This window comes from Oncorhynchus mykiss, unplaced genomic scaffold (assembly GCF_013265735.2).
Source record: "Oncorhynchus mykiss isolate Arlee unplaced genomic scaffold, USDA_OmykA_1.1 un_scaffold_377, whole genome shotgun sequence".
NCBI classification, from domain to species: Eukaryota; Metazoa; Chordata; class Actinopteri; order Salmoniformes; family Salmonidae; genus Oncorhynchus; species Oncorhynchus mykiss.
This window is the reverse complement of record NW_023493824.1, coordinates 15,589-32,148: the sequence shown is the minus strand read 5'-3', so window position 1 is coordinate 32,148 and position 16,560 is coordinate 15,589. Positions and strand designations below refer to the sequence as shown.

The window sequence follows — 16,560 nt, the reverse complement described above, 5'->3', positions numbered from 1 at the left end:
CAGATTTTTTCTTTTTTAATTTGTTTATTGCTTAAACACAAATTTTAACAAAGCATAAACCAATACTGATCAAATTAGAAATTAAAGCAGTGGTAGGTTTTATGGGGAAAACATTCAATCAAATCAAATCACATACACATGGTTAGCAGATGTTAATGCGAGTGTAGCAATATCTAACAAGTAATCTAACAATTTCACAACAACTACCTTACACACACACAAGTGTAAAGGAATGAATAAGAATATATACATATAAATATATGGATGAGCGATGGCCAAACTTTCACGTTCTGACCTTTATTTCCTTTGTTTTGTCTTTATTTAGTATGGTCAGGGCGTGAGTTGGGGTGGGCAGTCTATGTTTGTTTTTCTATGTTTGGTTTCTGTTTCGGCCTAGTATGGTTCTCAATCAGAGGCAGCTGTCGTTAGTTGTCTCTGATTGAGAATCATATTTAGGTAGCCTGGGTTTCACTGTTGGTTTGTGGTTGTTTGTCTCTGTGTGTGTGTTTGTTGCCACACGGTACTGTTTTTTTTTTTTTGTGTGTAGATTTCACGTTATCGTTGATTGTTTTTGTTTGAGTGTTCATTTGTCTTTATTCAAATATCGTCATGAACACTTACCATGCTGCATCTTGGTCCGATCCTTACTCCTCTTCAGACGAAGAGGAGATCTGCCGTTACACAAACGGCATAGGCAAGATGCTGTAGATGGTATAGAGTACAGTATATACATATGAGATGAGTAATGTAGGGTATGTAAACATTATATAAAGTGGCATTGTTTAAAGTGACTAGTGATGCATTTATTAGATCCAATTTTTAATTATTAAAGTGGCTAGAGATTGAGTCAGTATGTTGGCGGCAGCCACTCAATGTTAGTGATGGCTGGTTAACAGTCTGATGGCCTTGACATAGAAGCTGTTTTTCAGTCTTGGTGTCCTGTGTGAATTTAAGTATGCTCTCTCTAAATCTCTCTTTTTCTCTCTCTCTGAGGACCTGCGCCCTAGGACCATGCCTCAGGACTACCTGGCATGATGACTCCTTGCTGTCCTCAGTCCACCTGGCCGTGCTGCTGCTCCAGTTTCATCTGTTCTGCCTGCGGCTATGGAATCCTGACCTGTTCACCGGACGTGCTACCTGTCCCAGACCTATTATTTGACCATGGTGGTCATTTATGAACATTTGAACATCTTGGCCATGTTCTGTTATAATCTCTGCCCGGCACAGCCAGAAGAGGACTGGCCACCCCTTATAGCCTGGTTCCTCTCTAGGTTTCTTCCTAGGTTTTGGCCTTTCTAGGGAGTTTTTCCTAGCCAATGTGCTTCAACACCTGCATTGCTTGCTGTTTCGGGTTTTAGGCTGGGTTTCTGTACAGCACTTTGAGATATCAGCTGATGTACGAAGGGCTATATAAATACATTTGATTGGATTTCAATTTGTCCGTGATGTGTACGCTGAGGAACTTAACTTTCCACTTCTCCACTACTGTCCTGTTGATGTGGATAGGAGGGGTGCTCCCTCTGCTGTTTCCTGAAGTCCACGATCATCTCCTTTGTTTTGTTGAGCTTGAGGTTATTTTCCTGACACCACACTCCCGAGGGTGTAGCATAAGAACAGCTTCATTGGCACAATGGACAAAACTTGCACAATGTTGTAATCTAACATTTTAATATATATCGGCTTAATTTGAAAATTATGTCAGTGTTGGAGCCCCTGGCTATCCATAAATGAAAGAAAAAAAAACATGGTGCCGTCTGGTTTGCTTATTAATATAAGGAAATGTAAATGATTTATAGGTTTATAAGTATATTTTATCCAATTACATTTTTGATAGTTAAGTATATTTAAATCCAAATACTTTTAGACTATTACTCTATTTTACTGGGTGACTTTAACTTGAGTTAAAAGTAAATTTACCTTAATAGAAAATGACTCAGTCATGTATGACATTTGGGTACTGTTTCCACCACTGCACTGGTTCTGTGTATAAACCATTTAGTAATAACTTTTACCCAAAGCGATTTAGCTACGATCATGCTTGCGCTTTCCCGCAAAGTATTGTTCCTAGAGATACGGAATATGCCTCTGTTAAGTGGAAACGTTATTTTCATTTGAGTTGGTTGATCAAGGACCGAAGCTTCTGCAACGAGTCGTCTGAATCAACAGTAGCTCGTTGTGGGACGAAGCAATGGCCATGCACATACACATTTTACGTATGGGTGCTCCCGGGAATCGAATTCATAATTCTTGCGTTGCAAGCGCCATGCTGTACCAACTGAGCTACAGGACCAAAGACAACAATAGCCAACGGTACGTTTCTCTCAAGATTAGAATACTTATGTTGTAGCTAGCTATACAGTAACACGTTAGCTAACGTGCTAGCCACAGTAGCTAGCCAGGGCTACATGTTGCATCCATGCCATACTTGTGACACAGTTAATTCAGGTTTAGCTCATGTCATTTGTAATAACTGGCTCTCTGAAGTTTATTTTGCTGCCACTACGGTGAACCACTCGTATTTCTGCGTGCGCCACCCTCTTTTCTCATTTCAACTATGAATCTTCGCCTCTAACCCAACAACACATGGCATGCTTCTGTCCTCGTTTACTCAAAACTGGTTCGTAGTCGCCCTCGAGTTTTTTTCAAATTACTGCATTTGATTTGTTATTTAAAAAAATGATTTATCCTTATTTAACTAGGCAAGTCAGTTAAGAACACATTCTTATTTACAATGTTATGTATTGCTCATCATTGGTAGCATTATTTATTTGTTGTCTTATCACATTATTGTACAAAAAAACGGAAACGTAGATAATACACCAGTAGTGATTGTTTCGAGTGGTCTTTTTAGTGGTATTGGGGATCCAGTATTGCGTCGCTGATTGCATTGATTGACAGATCATCCCTGAAGTTGTTTTATTACGTAAAAGTGCATTCACATTATGACGTTGGCTGAGTTACCGTATAAAATGCGGTAGTTTATCTCTGGTAATCACTTGGTAAAGTTTTACATGATGGGAACATAGGCTCCAGCCATACACTTTAACCATTGAGGATAATAAGGTAAGCCTATGAATTGCTAACAGAGAAGCCCCATGCAGTGGTGCAGGAACCGCTGCACCGTCTTTTTTTATGCAGGACATGCCGATAGGGATGCCGCAAGTAGTGGCAGCTGGGTGGCGGTGTGGGCTAATGTTAATTATTGTACCGCTAATATTATCATTTTTAATATTGTAAAAAAAATTATGCATTATAATAACCTATGGGACTTGTTATACATCAAACCGTGCTTCTACACCTGCATTGCTTGCTGTTTGGGGTTTTAGGCTGGGTTTCTGTACAGCACTTTGAGATATCAGCTGATGCAAGAAGGGCTATATAAATAAAATTGATTTGATTTGAAATATGATCCTTGCAAAGATAACAGCAGTAGGCTATTTATCATAATTCTACCTAAATTATTATAATAATAGGTGACTCCATAACGCATTAATTACGAATCTTGATATCAGGCAATATGATCTATGTGGATTTATAGAGAAAACCTGTTCTTTAAAAAACTAAATATTGGCCATTATAAACTGGGTGTTTTGAGCCCTGAATGCTGATTGGCTGAAAGCTGTGGTATATCAGAGCATATACCACGGGTATGACAAAACATTTATTTGTACTTTTCTAATTAAGTTGGTAACCAGTTTATAATAACTGTGCGTTGTGTCATGTGTAAGAACAGCTCTTAGCTGTGGTATATTGTCCATATCCACAAGCATTTAAAGAATGGTCTCATTTTTTCCAATCAGAGTTTAAATGAGGATGATCCACATGATCATCAAAGTTTGGAAGGTCAAGTCCAGAAAATGAAGAATGATATCCTGGGTTTAAACTATCCAGAAGATAGTGAAGTGAAGGATCCCCTGCCTCAGATCGAGCTGAAGGCTGTGACAAGGAGAAAAGTTAAGGTGAGAGAATAGACTGAGGAGAGAAAGGGAAATCTGGGGTCTTACCTGTCCACACTTTAAACCTGTCCAATATGCCATATAACATGTTGTGAGGTTGGAAGGTAAATTGTCATTACAACAGGCTTCCATCTCTTAATATTCAATCACCAATTGTTTACTGTAGCTCTTCTCAAAGGCCTGTATAGCAACGGCAACATAGTATGTCATTGGCTATTGTCTTTTTAGACCAAGAGGAAGACCAGTGCCAACAGGCCCACAGTTGAACAGAGCACTGATACTGATGCAGCTGAGATAGATTTTGTTGATAATCAGAATGATGAAGATGAGGATGAGGTGAAGAAGGATCCCCTGCCTCAGATGGAGCCGGATGCCGTGAAGAGAAAAAAAGTCAAGGTAAGGGAATAGATTGAGCCAAGATATCTTTCATATCTATAACCTGCCCCTACAGCATGTTGTTCTGAGGAAGGTAAATTGCCCATGCAATACCCTTTTATCTCCTAATAGTAAATCGAGGGCTGACCCCATTTGTTCGACAGTTTGGTCAATAGGCTGTTGGTTGACTGGGATTTCTTAAGTTGAGCAGTCGCAAAAGTTTTTTTTCTTCAAGGTGCACTTGGACACCTGTCTGATTCGCGCCTGTCTCAGTTGACTAATCCATTGCCGAGGCCACAGGGATGGCACAGTCCATCCCGCTAAGAAGTGATACTGAAATTGTATATGGTTATATTATGTTAAAATAATGGTGCAACACTAATAAATCAAATATTATTTTATAGCAAATGCGCTTTCTCCTGCATTGGATACGGTCGCTGTCCGTGGTTCTGAAACATACTCTTCAGTGCTCCGTAGAATTGCCACCCTTTCCTATGTTGCTATGTGCATAATAGCAAAGTTAACCAGCATATAAATAAAATTGATTTGATTTGAAATATGATCCTTGCAAAGATAACAGCAGTAGGCTATTTATCATAATTCTACCTAAATTATTATAATAATAGGTGACTCCATAACGCATTAATTACGAATCTTGATATCAGGCAATATGATCTATGTGGATTTATAGAGAAAACCTGTTCTTTAAAAAACTAAATATTGGCCATTATAAACTGGGTGTTTTGAGCCCTGAATGCTGATTGGCTGAAAGCTGTGGTATATCAGAGCATATACCACGGGTATGACAAAACATTTATTTGTACTTTTCTAATTAAGTTGGTAACCAGTTTATAATAACTGTGCGTTGTGTCATGTGTAAGAACAGCTCTTAGCTGTGGTATATTGTCCATATCCACAAGCATTTAAAGAATGGTCTCATTTTTTCCAATCAGAGTTTAAATGAGGATGATCCACATGATCATCAAAGTTTGGAAGGTCAAGTCCAGAAAATGAAGAATGATATCCTGGGTTTAAACTATCCAGAAGATAGTGAAGTGAAGGATCCCCTGCCTCAGATCGAGCTGAAGGCTGTGACAAGGAGAAAAGTTAAGGTGAGAGAATAGACTGAGGAGAGAAAGGGAAATCTGGGGTCTTACCTGTCCACACTTTAAACCTGTCCAATATGCCATATAACATGTTGTGAGGTTGGAAGGTAAATTGTCATTACAACAGGCTTCCATCTCTTAATATTCAATCACCAATTGTTTACTGTAGCTCTTCTCAAAGGCCTGTATAGCAACGGCAACATAGTATGTCATTGGCTATTGTCTTTTTAGACCAAGAGGAAGACCAGTGCCAACAGGCCCACAGTTGAACAGAGCACTGATACTGATGCAGCTGAGATAGATTTTGTTGATAATCAGAATGATGAAGATGAGGATGAGGTGAAGAAGGATCCCCTGCCTCAGATGGAGCCGGATGCCGTGAAGAGAAAAAAAGTCAAGGTAAGGGAATAGATTGAGCCAAGATATCTTTCATATCTATAACCTGCCCCTACAGCATGTTGTTCTGAGGAAGGTAAATTGCCCATGCAATACCCTTTTATCTCCTAATAGTAAATCGAGGGCTGACCCCATTTGTTCGACAGTTTGGTCAATAGGCTGTTGGTTGACTGGGATTTCTTAAGTTGAGCAGTCGCAAAAGTTTTTTTTCTTCAAGGTGCACTTGGACACCTGTCTGATTCGCGCCTGTCTCAGTTGACTAATCCATTGCCGAGGCCACAGGGATGGCACAGTCCATCCCGCTAAGAAGTGATACTGAAATTGTATATGGTTATATTATGTTAAAATAATGGTGCAACACTAATAAATCAAATATTATTTTATAGCAAATGCGCTTTCTCCTGCATTGGATACGGTCGCTGTCCGTGGTTCTGAAACATACTCTTCAGTGCTCCGTAGAATTGCCACCCTTTCCTATGTTGCTATGTGCATAATAGCAAAGTTAACCAGCATATTGGGATTGAGAACAATGCTGCAGAGGCAGCAGCAGTAGAGATGGGGAAACAGACCTTGCCTTAGCCTAATTGTCTAAGAAAATTGAGGAGAGAGGAAAACCAACTAAATTAGGTCTATAATTAATAGCCTAATTGTTAAATGTGCCTGGCTTTGTAAATCATCCATATATATATATATATATATATATATATATATATATATATATATATATATATATATATATATATATATTACCAGTCAAAGGGGTTTTTCTTTATTTTGACTATTTTCTACATTGTAGAATAATAGTGAAGACATCAAAACTATGAAATAGCACATATGGAATCATGTAGGTATCAAAAAAGTGTTAACCAAATCAAAATCTATTTTATATTTGAGATTCTTCAAAGTAGTCACCCTTTGCCTTAATCACAGCTTTGCACACTCTTGGCATTCTCTCAACCAGCTTCATGAGGTAGTCACCTGGAATGCATTTAATAAATTAACAGGTGTGCCTTGTTAAAAATTAAGTAAAGGAATTTCTTTCCTTCTTAATGCATTTGAGCCAATCAGTTGTGTTGTGACAAGGTAGGGTTGGTATACAGAAGATAGCCCTATTTGGTAAAAGACCAAGTCCATATTATGGCAAGAACAGCTCAAATAAGCAAAGAGAAACAACAGTCATTACTTTAAGACATGAAGGTCAGTCAATCCGAAAAATTGTGCAAGTGCAAAAACCATCAAGTCGCAAAAACCATCAAGCGCTATGATGAAACTGGCTCTCATGAGGGCCGCCAAAGGAAAGGAAGACCCAGAGTTAACTTGGCTGCAGAGGATAAGTTCATTAGAGTTAACTGCACCTCACATTGCAGCCCAAATAAATGCTTCACAGAGTTCAAGTCACAGACACATCTCAACATCAATTGTTCAGAGGAGACTGTGTGAATTAGGCCTTCATGGTCAAATTTCTGCGAAGAAAGCACTACTAAAGGACACCAATAAGAAGAAGAGATTTGCTTGGACCAAGAAACACGAGCAATGGACATTAGATGGGTGGAAATCTGTCCTTTGGTCTGATGAGTCCAAATTCCAACAATGTCTTTGTGAGAGGAGGTGTTCAGATGATCTCCACATGTGTGGTTCCCACCATGAAGCATGGAGGAGGTGTGGGGGTGCTTTGCTGGTGACACTGTCTGTGATTTATTTAGAATTCAAGGCACACTTAACCAACATGGCTACCATAGTATTCTGCAGTGATACGCCATCCCATCAGGTTTGCGTTTAGTGGGACCATCATTTGTTTTTCAACAGGACAATTACCCAACACATCTCCAGGCTGTGTAAGAGCTATTTGACCAAGAAGGAGAGTGATGGAGGGCTGCATCAGATGACCTAACATCCACAATCACCCAACCTCAACCCAATTGAGATGTTTTGGGATGAATTGGGCCGCAGAGTGAAGGAAAAGCAGCCAATAAGTTCTCAGAATATGTGGGAACTCCTTCAAGACTGTTGGAAAAGCATTCCAGGTGAAGCTGGTTGAGAGAATGCCAAGAGTGTGCAAAGCTGCCATCAAGGCAAAGGATGGCTACTTTGAAGAATCTCAAATATAAAATATATTTTGATTTGTTTAACACTTTTTGGTACCTACATGATTCCATATATGTTATTTCATAGTTTTGATGTCTTCACTACTATTCTACAATGTAGAAAATAGTGCAAATATAGAAAATCATTGAATGAGTAGGTGTGTCCAAACCTTTGACTGGTACTGCATACATGTATACAGAAATAAGACAGATATAGCTTCTGTTGCCTGTTTGAGTATTTGTTTAATAGCCTACTGATTCTGTGAGCACCAAGCCTCATTGCACCGGCTAAATGTTGAATTAAGCAATTTCACAGATTCGGCTGTTTTTAATCTTTGCTATGCTGTAATAATACAGTGTCACCATCGGGCTCTTTTTTGAGTCATTTGTGTGTCTTAATTATTTAATAAAACAGTGTGCTTAAAGCATCAGACAAGCTCAGTGCCTATGTAGGTGATTGTATTCAAACACATAGGGTGTGTCTGATATGGAAAAATACATTTTAACATTAGAACAGGATGTCTCTCGGTCTATAAATATTTTTTTTCGTCGGGGACAGCCCTATAATCATTCTTACCCTTGCTCTACTCAAAGGGCTGTATTGGAATGGCTTCATACAGTATCTACGTATATATCATTGACTGCATTGTCTTTTTAGACCAAGAGGACCAAGAGAAACAAAGTGGAGCAGATCACTGATACAGATGCAGGTCATAAATTAAACTCTAATTTCACTGAATGTAATCCTTTTGCATGTAAATGTGATTTAGTATGGACATCTATTGAGCAGAGGACTAATAGCAGAGTGCATAATCCTTTGTTGGGTACTTATCTTCACAAAGTACACAAAATTGGCTAATACATACTTGCCTTAGAAGGTTACATGTTTTCTGACTTCTTTACCTTGGTGAATGCTGCTTTGCACACAGGTCCCTCTACATCTGTGGAATTCTCTGGGATGACAGTTCAGGGGACATCTCACCAGGGACAATCTAATGAGTGTGTCTCCAGGGCCTGTCAGACCAGGGCTCTTGACCTCCCGCCAATCAATCCGGATGCTTTCAACCCGGTTATCATCCGGTTTCTGGAAAAACTTACTGAGGAGTATGTCTAAACTTCTGTTGTAGTATTTGAATGCAATGATTTTATAAATTGTATGTGTGTTGGTGTGCTTTTTGGTGCTAAAAACATCTAATTATCTCCGAAAGGCAATGGAGGCAGTTAAGCATTGGCAGGATGGACCCTGTAAGTCCCTTAACCTTGAAAATTATTCATAGATACAGTGCCTTGCGAAAGTATTCGGCCCCCTTGAACTTTGCAACTTTTTGCCACATTTCAGGCTTCAAACATAAAGATATAAAACTGTATTTTTTTGTGAAGAATCAACAACAAGTGGGACACAATCATGAAGTGGAACGACATTTATTGGATATTTCAAACTTTTTTAACAAATCTAAAACTGAAAAATTGGGCGTGCAAAATTATTCAGCCCCTTTACTTTCAGTGCAGCAAACTCTCTCCAGAAGTTCAGTGAGGATCTCTGAATGATCCAATGTTGACCTAAATGACTAATGATGATAAATACAATCCAGCTGTGTGTAATCAAGTCTCCGTATAAATGCACCTGCACTGTGATAGTCTCAGAGGTCCGTTAAAAGCGCAGCGAGCATCATGAAGAACAAGGAACACACCAGGCAGGTCCGAGATACTGTTGTGAAGAAGTTTAAAGCCGGATTTGGATACAAAAAGATTTCCCAAGCTTTAAACATCCCAAGGAGCACTGTGCAAGCGATAATATTGAAATGGAAGGAGTATCAGACCACTGCAAATCTACCAAGACCTGGCCGTCCCTCTAAACTTTCAGCTCATACAAGGAGAAGACTGATCAGAGATGCAGCCAAGAGGCCCATGATCACTCTGGATGAACTGCAGAGATCTACAGCTGAGGTGGGAGACTCTGTCCATAGGACAACAATCAGTCGTATATTGCACAAATCTGGCCTTTATGGAAGAGTGGCAAGAAGAAAGCCATTTCTTAAAGATATCCATAAAAAGTGTTGTTTAAAGGTTGCCACAAGCCACCTGGGAGACACACCAAACATGTGGAAGAAGGTGCTCTGGTCAGATGAAACCAAAATTGAACTTTTTGGCAACAATGCAAAACGTTATGTTTGGCGTAAAAGCAACACAGCTGAACACCATCCCCACTGTCAAACATGGTGGTGGCAGCATCATGGTTTGGGCCTGCTTTTCTTCAGCAGGGACAGGGAAGATGGTTAAAATTGATGGGAAGATGGATGGAGCCAAATACAGGACCATTCTGGAAGAAAACCTGATGGAGTCTGCAAAAGACCTGAGACTGGGACGGAGATTTGTCTTCCAACAAGACAATGATCCAAAACATAAAGCAAAATCTACAATGGAATGGTTCAAAAATAAACATATCCAGGTGTTAGAATGGCCAAGTCAAAGTCCAGACCTGAATCCAATCGAGAATCTGTGGAAATAACTGAAAACTGCTGTTCACAAATGCTCTCCATCCAACCTCACTGAGCTCGAGCTGTTTTGCAAGGAGGATTGGGAAAAAATGTCAGTCTCTCGATGTGCAAAACTGATAGAGACATACCCCAAGCGACTTACAGCTGTAATCGCAGCAAAAGGTGGCGCTACAAAGTATTAACTTAAGGGGGCTGAATAATTTTGCACGCCCAATTTTTCAGTTTTTGATTTGTTAAAAAAGTTTGAAATATCCAATAAATGTCGTTCCACTTCATGATTGTGTCCCACTTGTTGTTGATTCTTCACAAAAAAATACAGTTTTATATCTTTATGTTTGGAGCCTGAAATGTGGCAAAAGGTCGCAAAGTTCAAGGGGGCCGAATACTTTCGCAAGGCACTGTATATTAATAGATGTTTCAAGAAAATTAGATACAAGCCTTTTATCTATCTACAGTATCATCCACATTATCACAAACAGTTATATACAAAGAGCTTTTTAGTAGCCTACTGCTTTTCATGCTTTCCAATGTATGCCACTTTCATGATTCTCATGAACTTATGTGAGATTGTTGGTATCTCTTTGAGGAGCTTGGTTTCAGAGCCCGGCTATGCGTAATCTACCTACACTGTTTCGAATCCTACAGGTGATGAGGGCATTGCTTGCAGAGATGTGCCTGGAGATTGTGCGGTTTGTATCTGAGGCCATCCTGGAGGTCATCATCCCTGCAATTTTCCGTTTTGTACGGATATACAGCCATGTGTCTCCAGTATCCGGCAAGTCTCTGACAGAATCAGAGAGATCCTCTAGCACAAACCTGAAGGTTCGCAAGAGAGGCAGCAGCAAATCCTCAAGGTCTTGCACGGCCAAATCAAGCTCCTCTCGTAATGGGTATGTTCAGTCATTCGGTTTCATAACTATTCATAACCCATTTTGTGAAAATATGTTTTGTTATCTGTGTTACAGTTTACTCTTAATGACCAATTTAATTGATTACTGAATTATGCATTAATGTGACTACAGTATCCACTATTGAATATGGAATGCTGTATTGTTTGCTTTGTATTCTCAAAGGTCTCAGACATTGTTGCCAAATACTCAGGGAGATGGTGAGTCTATTTCATCTGAGCCACTCAGTGACTTTTTTGGGATCACTGAGGACAGTCTCCTCACTGGTGTCCAGGATTCCTTCAAAGAGTCGCTGAACAATGTCCTCTGTATCCAAAGAGAGGGCCAGGTAGACACTCAAAGTCTATCCCGGGTTATTGTTGGAGAAGTGTCAAAGAAAGTAAATTCCATCATCTCTGTGGCCATCCAAACTCCCATCTCTGGGCGAATGTCCCCTGTCATTTTTGCCAGTGGTGGTGTCTCCAGCACCAAGGTGGTTGAGGAGATGGTGTCTGGCATTTCCAACATACTTCAGATGTACATTAATGGGAAGAGTGTTGAGCAGAGTGTTGTTCTCAGAGAGGATGGTGTTGAGGTGGATATGACACATTTAACAGGACAGGTCATGACAGCCCTCAGTGGCACTGTTTTGAACTTCAGCAATAAGGAGGAAAATGAACCCGACAAGAGGGAACTGCTTTGTGTTGTTGCTGACCATATGAAGAGGCTTGAAGCTTGTAAAAGTCCTGAGGAGATGCTAAAACAAGGAGAGAGCAACCTCAATATCAAAGGTACCAAATCTAGTCTTTGTCTGTCAACACAAAGTATGGACAGACTACTCACTGAGGAGTTTCAGACCAAGGCCACTGAATCGATCCGGGAGATCGTTAAAAGATTCAGGGGTTGTGCATCATGTTGTTCTGGCACTACATCATCTAGTCCAACTCCTAGGATAGGTGAGATCAGAGACCTTATGATTGACCCTGAGGCTTCTGAGTTGGTAAGTACCTTTGTTTCAGACATGGACAATCTTACCCAGTCTATCAGGGCATCCTGCTCCCCTGCACAGAGTGAGCAGATCCTTCTTGAAAACCATCAAAGTAAGATCTGGTCTTACACTGTTGGTTGTTACTACGACATGAAAAATACGCTGAAGAGGCTCCTTACCTGTCCAGAAAAAGGGGATCTCGCAAGTACATTTGTGGAGAGCACAAAAGATTCTTTCACAATGGTTCCAACTTTGTGCCTGGACATCGGTCATTCCAGTAATGGTGAGGCTGACACATCGGACTCCATTTCTTGTAAACCACTTTTAATAACCTCCTCATCTATGAATGAACAAAAAGGACAAAGTGAGACCCCAAAACCTCTCTTGGCTCTCAAAAAGTATTTGCAAGACCAAGTTCTCCTTGACACCGCAAAAGCGATTGCCAGCCAGGTTCTAGTCTTGTATAAGACTGAGGTGATGGAGAAGTTCTCATCTTCTGTTGGAGAGTGTGATTCTGAAGAGTCTCTGGAGGCCATTCTATTTGTGGATGGCATCATGTCTGACTTGAATGATTTCACCAGTTCTTGTTCCGCCTCACCATCTGAGTTGTTAGACAGTGAACAATGTCTCTCCCATCTCACTTTTCCACTTGGTCTGCAGGACAGCACCACCAACAGTGAATCTACCCAGAGTCTTCCAGTTATAAATATGAAGAAACTCTCCAGTGTGTCTTTCCAGACAAAGGCTAGAAAGGCAGTGAGTGAAGCTCTGAGATCTGTCAACCCCTTTACAAACAGCTTACTGGGAGACTCGGAAGCATCTAAATTGCTGGACACTTTTGTAACAGATGTGGAGACTATTGTTCAGTCCATGCAGGCACATGACTCTGAAAATTTCAAAATGTCAAAAGTGAGCACCCTTTCTGCTGCTCGTATTATATATCATAGATTTCGAGAAATGCTGAGGTGGTTTCTCACTCCCTGCCAAGACTCTGTAAAGGTCATCGATGGTGTTACACCAATACATAATGAGACTCTCAAACAGGCTCCTAGTGAAAGTTTAGATTCTCAGGTGACTTGTAGTAGTGATTCTCTTGAAATCCAAGCAGACCTTCAAACCTGTACCAAGGAGGTCATTAGTCAGATCCTCACTGTGTATCACTCCGAGGAATCCATGGAGGAATGCATATCTAGCCTAAAAGGAGATACAGAAGACCTGTCCAAGCTTTTGGATGCCGTTGTTTCTCAGATTGACGTCCTTGCCGCCTCCAAATCATATTTATTTGTTTATGACTATGCTGTCAATACACAGGACAATTTGCATGGTGAGATCAACAATATTGAGGAGGAGGCATCCTCTAGAAGTCTTAAATCCACAGCCTTTGACAAACTATGTACTGAGGAGTTTCAAACTAAAGCCTCACATATGGCTGGTGGGATCCTTCAATCAGGGTTAATTGGCATTGTAAATACCAACCTTGATGGTAGAAGTGTAGAGTCCAGTAATGAAAGTGATGTCAAAATCCTTCAGAAGAGTGGAACTCCATCTTTGTTCACCTCTTCTCTGCACACCAATTCTGCAGCATCCAACATTGTCATAAGCATCACTAAAGACCTTAATAGCTTCACCCAGATGACTAAAATGTCTGATGCTTCAGTGTCTGGCCAGTTAGAGAGATCCCTGTCAGCTTCAACCCTTCCTGTCAGTGTTCACAACGGGGCCAATGTGAAAGGAAAGATAATTTGGCCAGGCACTGTTAACCTGTTCAACAATGTGTTCACCAAGGTCAAGGATTTTTTTGCCCAGCAACAACCGGTCCTCCTAGACAATGTGGTTGAGGCCCCCAAACATGCCGAATCCATATGCAGAACAGCTACTTCTACACAAATGACTTACAGTGAACATGAAGGCAGCCAGACCAGCATGGTAAATTATTCCAAAACCTTAATTAGTCAGACTCTGATGACAATCCAGAGCAGAGTGTCTATGTCAGAGAGGATGAGCACCTCAGAGAAAGGCCTCTTGACTTGTTCCATCGTGGGCTCCATGTTGGAGGATGTTGACATGGTGAGAACTGATGGAAATGAGATACACCGGCCATCCTCCTCAAAGTCCTCCCTGTCCATCACCTCTGCCATGACCAGAGGGTCCCAGAGTGATTTTACAAATTCTCTTCCAGGCACTCCAGTCCCCAATGAGTGGCCTGTTGAAATCTATTGTCCTATCATTAGGAGTTCGGTCATTGATATGAGTGACTCCTCAACTCATTCACAAGGGTCAACAAATTACACAAGGCAAACCATTTCTGCCATAGTTAACACTGTTATGGAGGTCATTCCAAGAAAAGATACGGAACACATAGCAACTGCAGATGATGTCACTTCTTTTACAAGAAGACTTGCGAGACTCAGCCCCAGGGACGGTCTTCAGAACTTCTCACATGAGCTCACTGACAAAGTTTATGAGCTCATAAAAAGTCACAACACCCCCCAGGCTCTTTTTGTGCCAGCTGGCAAGAGCGTGTCTGACTCTATTCTTTTGAAGCTGAAGACAGGATTGAATGCTTCTGAAGAATCCAGGGAGTTTCCATCTGACCTTGTGTACTCCTTTGCTACGGAGTCAATAAAACGTCTGCTACAGCAGATTGTCTTCTGGCTTCCTCCACCATCACAAGGATCCGATTTCTGCCAAACTGTCATCTCTGATGGTTCTCTGCAGGACACAAGTCAGCTTATCCCGAGCTCTTCTGCCATCTCCATTAGTTCCTCACAGGTTTACTGTGACACAAAGAGCCTTTTCACCAATATAATGGTCAATCAGGTCATGGATACCTGTTCTGTGGCCTCCAGTTCATCAGAAGAATTATCAGAGTTGATGAACATAATCAATGGGTTGTCCCCAACTGATGCTGGAACACTTGACTCTGACAGACCGGCTCTCATGACCACTAGCCGTCAGTCTAGTGCCAAATCATTGCCTAGAACCTCTCTGTCTGGCAGCAGCAGCACACACAACGGTGGAACTGTGGATATTCAAGTTTTAGGAGAGGTGGAATCCAAGATGGACAACAAAGATCTGGAGATGTGTAGTGTCTCTGTGTATCCATCAACTCCATCAGCCATGGACTCTGATACACATGCATCATTTGACTCCACTAGCAATGACTACACCTCTTTGGTACTTTTACTGATTGTTAGATTGCTGTCAATGATCACCCCTATCACATTACTGGAATCCTCTGACATTGGTGAAACATCAAGAGTTCTCACAAAGAGGATTCTGTCTGAGTTCTGTGGCACCTCAGGCCTTGAACCAACTCAAGCCTACCCCCAGAATCTGAAAATCAAAAGATTTTCAAGGCTGTCTACAAGGGGCTTCTTCAAGAATTTGGGTCAGAGAAGATGCTCCAGGTTGCAATGAAGTCAACGGATTATGCATTTGACGATGCCCTGGTCAAATCATTAACTAGGGAACTACTAACTAAATGCAATGAGGCTAGCTCTTCACCTCCCTCCATGACCCAGTTGTCATCACACAATGCACTTGGCAGTGACGAGGTAGGTAATTCTGGGCTTCCAACAACTGGTAGAAAGGAAAAGAAGAGAGGAAGATTCAGCTCTCTCTGTGGACTCAACCCAAAGGTACATATGTCATCAAAATACAAATTATAAAGATTATTTTTATTCATTACGTACAGTATGATGGTAAACACTGATACCTTTTGTGTGCAATTTCTCCTACTGTACAAATGACTGTTTGTTACCCAGTGTACAAGAAGGTCAACAAGAAGAACCACTGCATTCCAACACCTTCCAGAACCAGACCCCTGCCGTCAGTGAAACAGGTAAGTCAATACACTCAAATGTGTACTAAACAAAAATATAAACGCAACATGCAACAATTTCAAAGATTTTATTGAGTTACAGTTCATATAAGGAAATCAGTCAATTTAAATATGTTCATTAGGCCCTTATCTATAGATTTCACATGACTGGGAATACAGATATGCATCTGTTTGTCACAAATACCTTAAAAAAAGGTAGGGGCATGGATCAGAAAACCAGTCAGTGTCTGGTGTGATCACCATTTGCCTCATGCAGTGTGACACTTCTCCTTCGCATAGAGTTGATCAGGCTGTTGATTGTGGCCTATGGAATGTTGTCCCACTCCTCTTCAATAGCTGTGCGAAGTTGTTGAATATTGGTGGGAACTGGAACACGCTGTTGTACACGTCAATCCAGAGCATCACAAACATGCTAAATGGGTGACA

The 16,560-nt window shown here is 40.8% G+C and overlaps 1 protein-coding gene across 2 annotated transcripts in view; it reads left to right on the top strand.

Moving 5' to 3' along the window:
• The window catches only part of LOC110532439, an 82,677-nt gene extending 66,619 nt beyond the window's left edge, over window positions 1–16,058 (top strand). The window contains exons 1-10 of one of the 2 annotated variants that reach the window (XM_036973987.1): window positions 2,161–2,310; window positions 3,801–3,959; window positions 4,185–4,352; window positions 5,285–5,443; window positions 5,669–5,836; window positions 8,576–8,627; window positions 8,847–9,021; window positions 9,126–9,162; window positions 11,061–11,305; window positions 11,489–16,058. In XM_036973987.1, coding sequence (XP_036829882.1) covers window positions 3,858–3,959; window positions 4,185–4,352; window positions 5,285–5,443; window positions 5,669–5,836; window positions 8,576–8,627; window positions 8,847–9,021; window positions 9,126–9,162; window positions 11,061–11,305; window positions 11,489–15,710 — 5,328 coding nt within the window. In that variant the 5' untranslated portion in view covers window positions 2,161–2,310; window positions 3,801–3,857 and the 3' untranslated portion in view covers window positions 15,711–16,058. Of the gene's footprint in view, window positions 1–2,160; window positions 2,311–3,800; window positions 3,960–4,184; window positions 4,353–5,284; window positions 5,444–5,668; window positions 5,837–8,575; window positions 8,628–8,846; window positions 9,022–9,125; window positions 9,163–11,060; window positions 11,306–11,488 lie in introns of those variants that run through there. The other variant, XM_036973984.1, reaches the window with a different exon arrangement.
• Window positions 16,059–16,560: the final 502 nt, after the last annotated feature.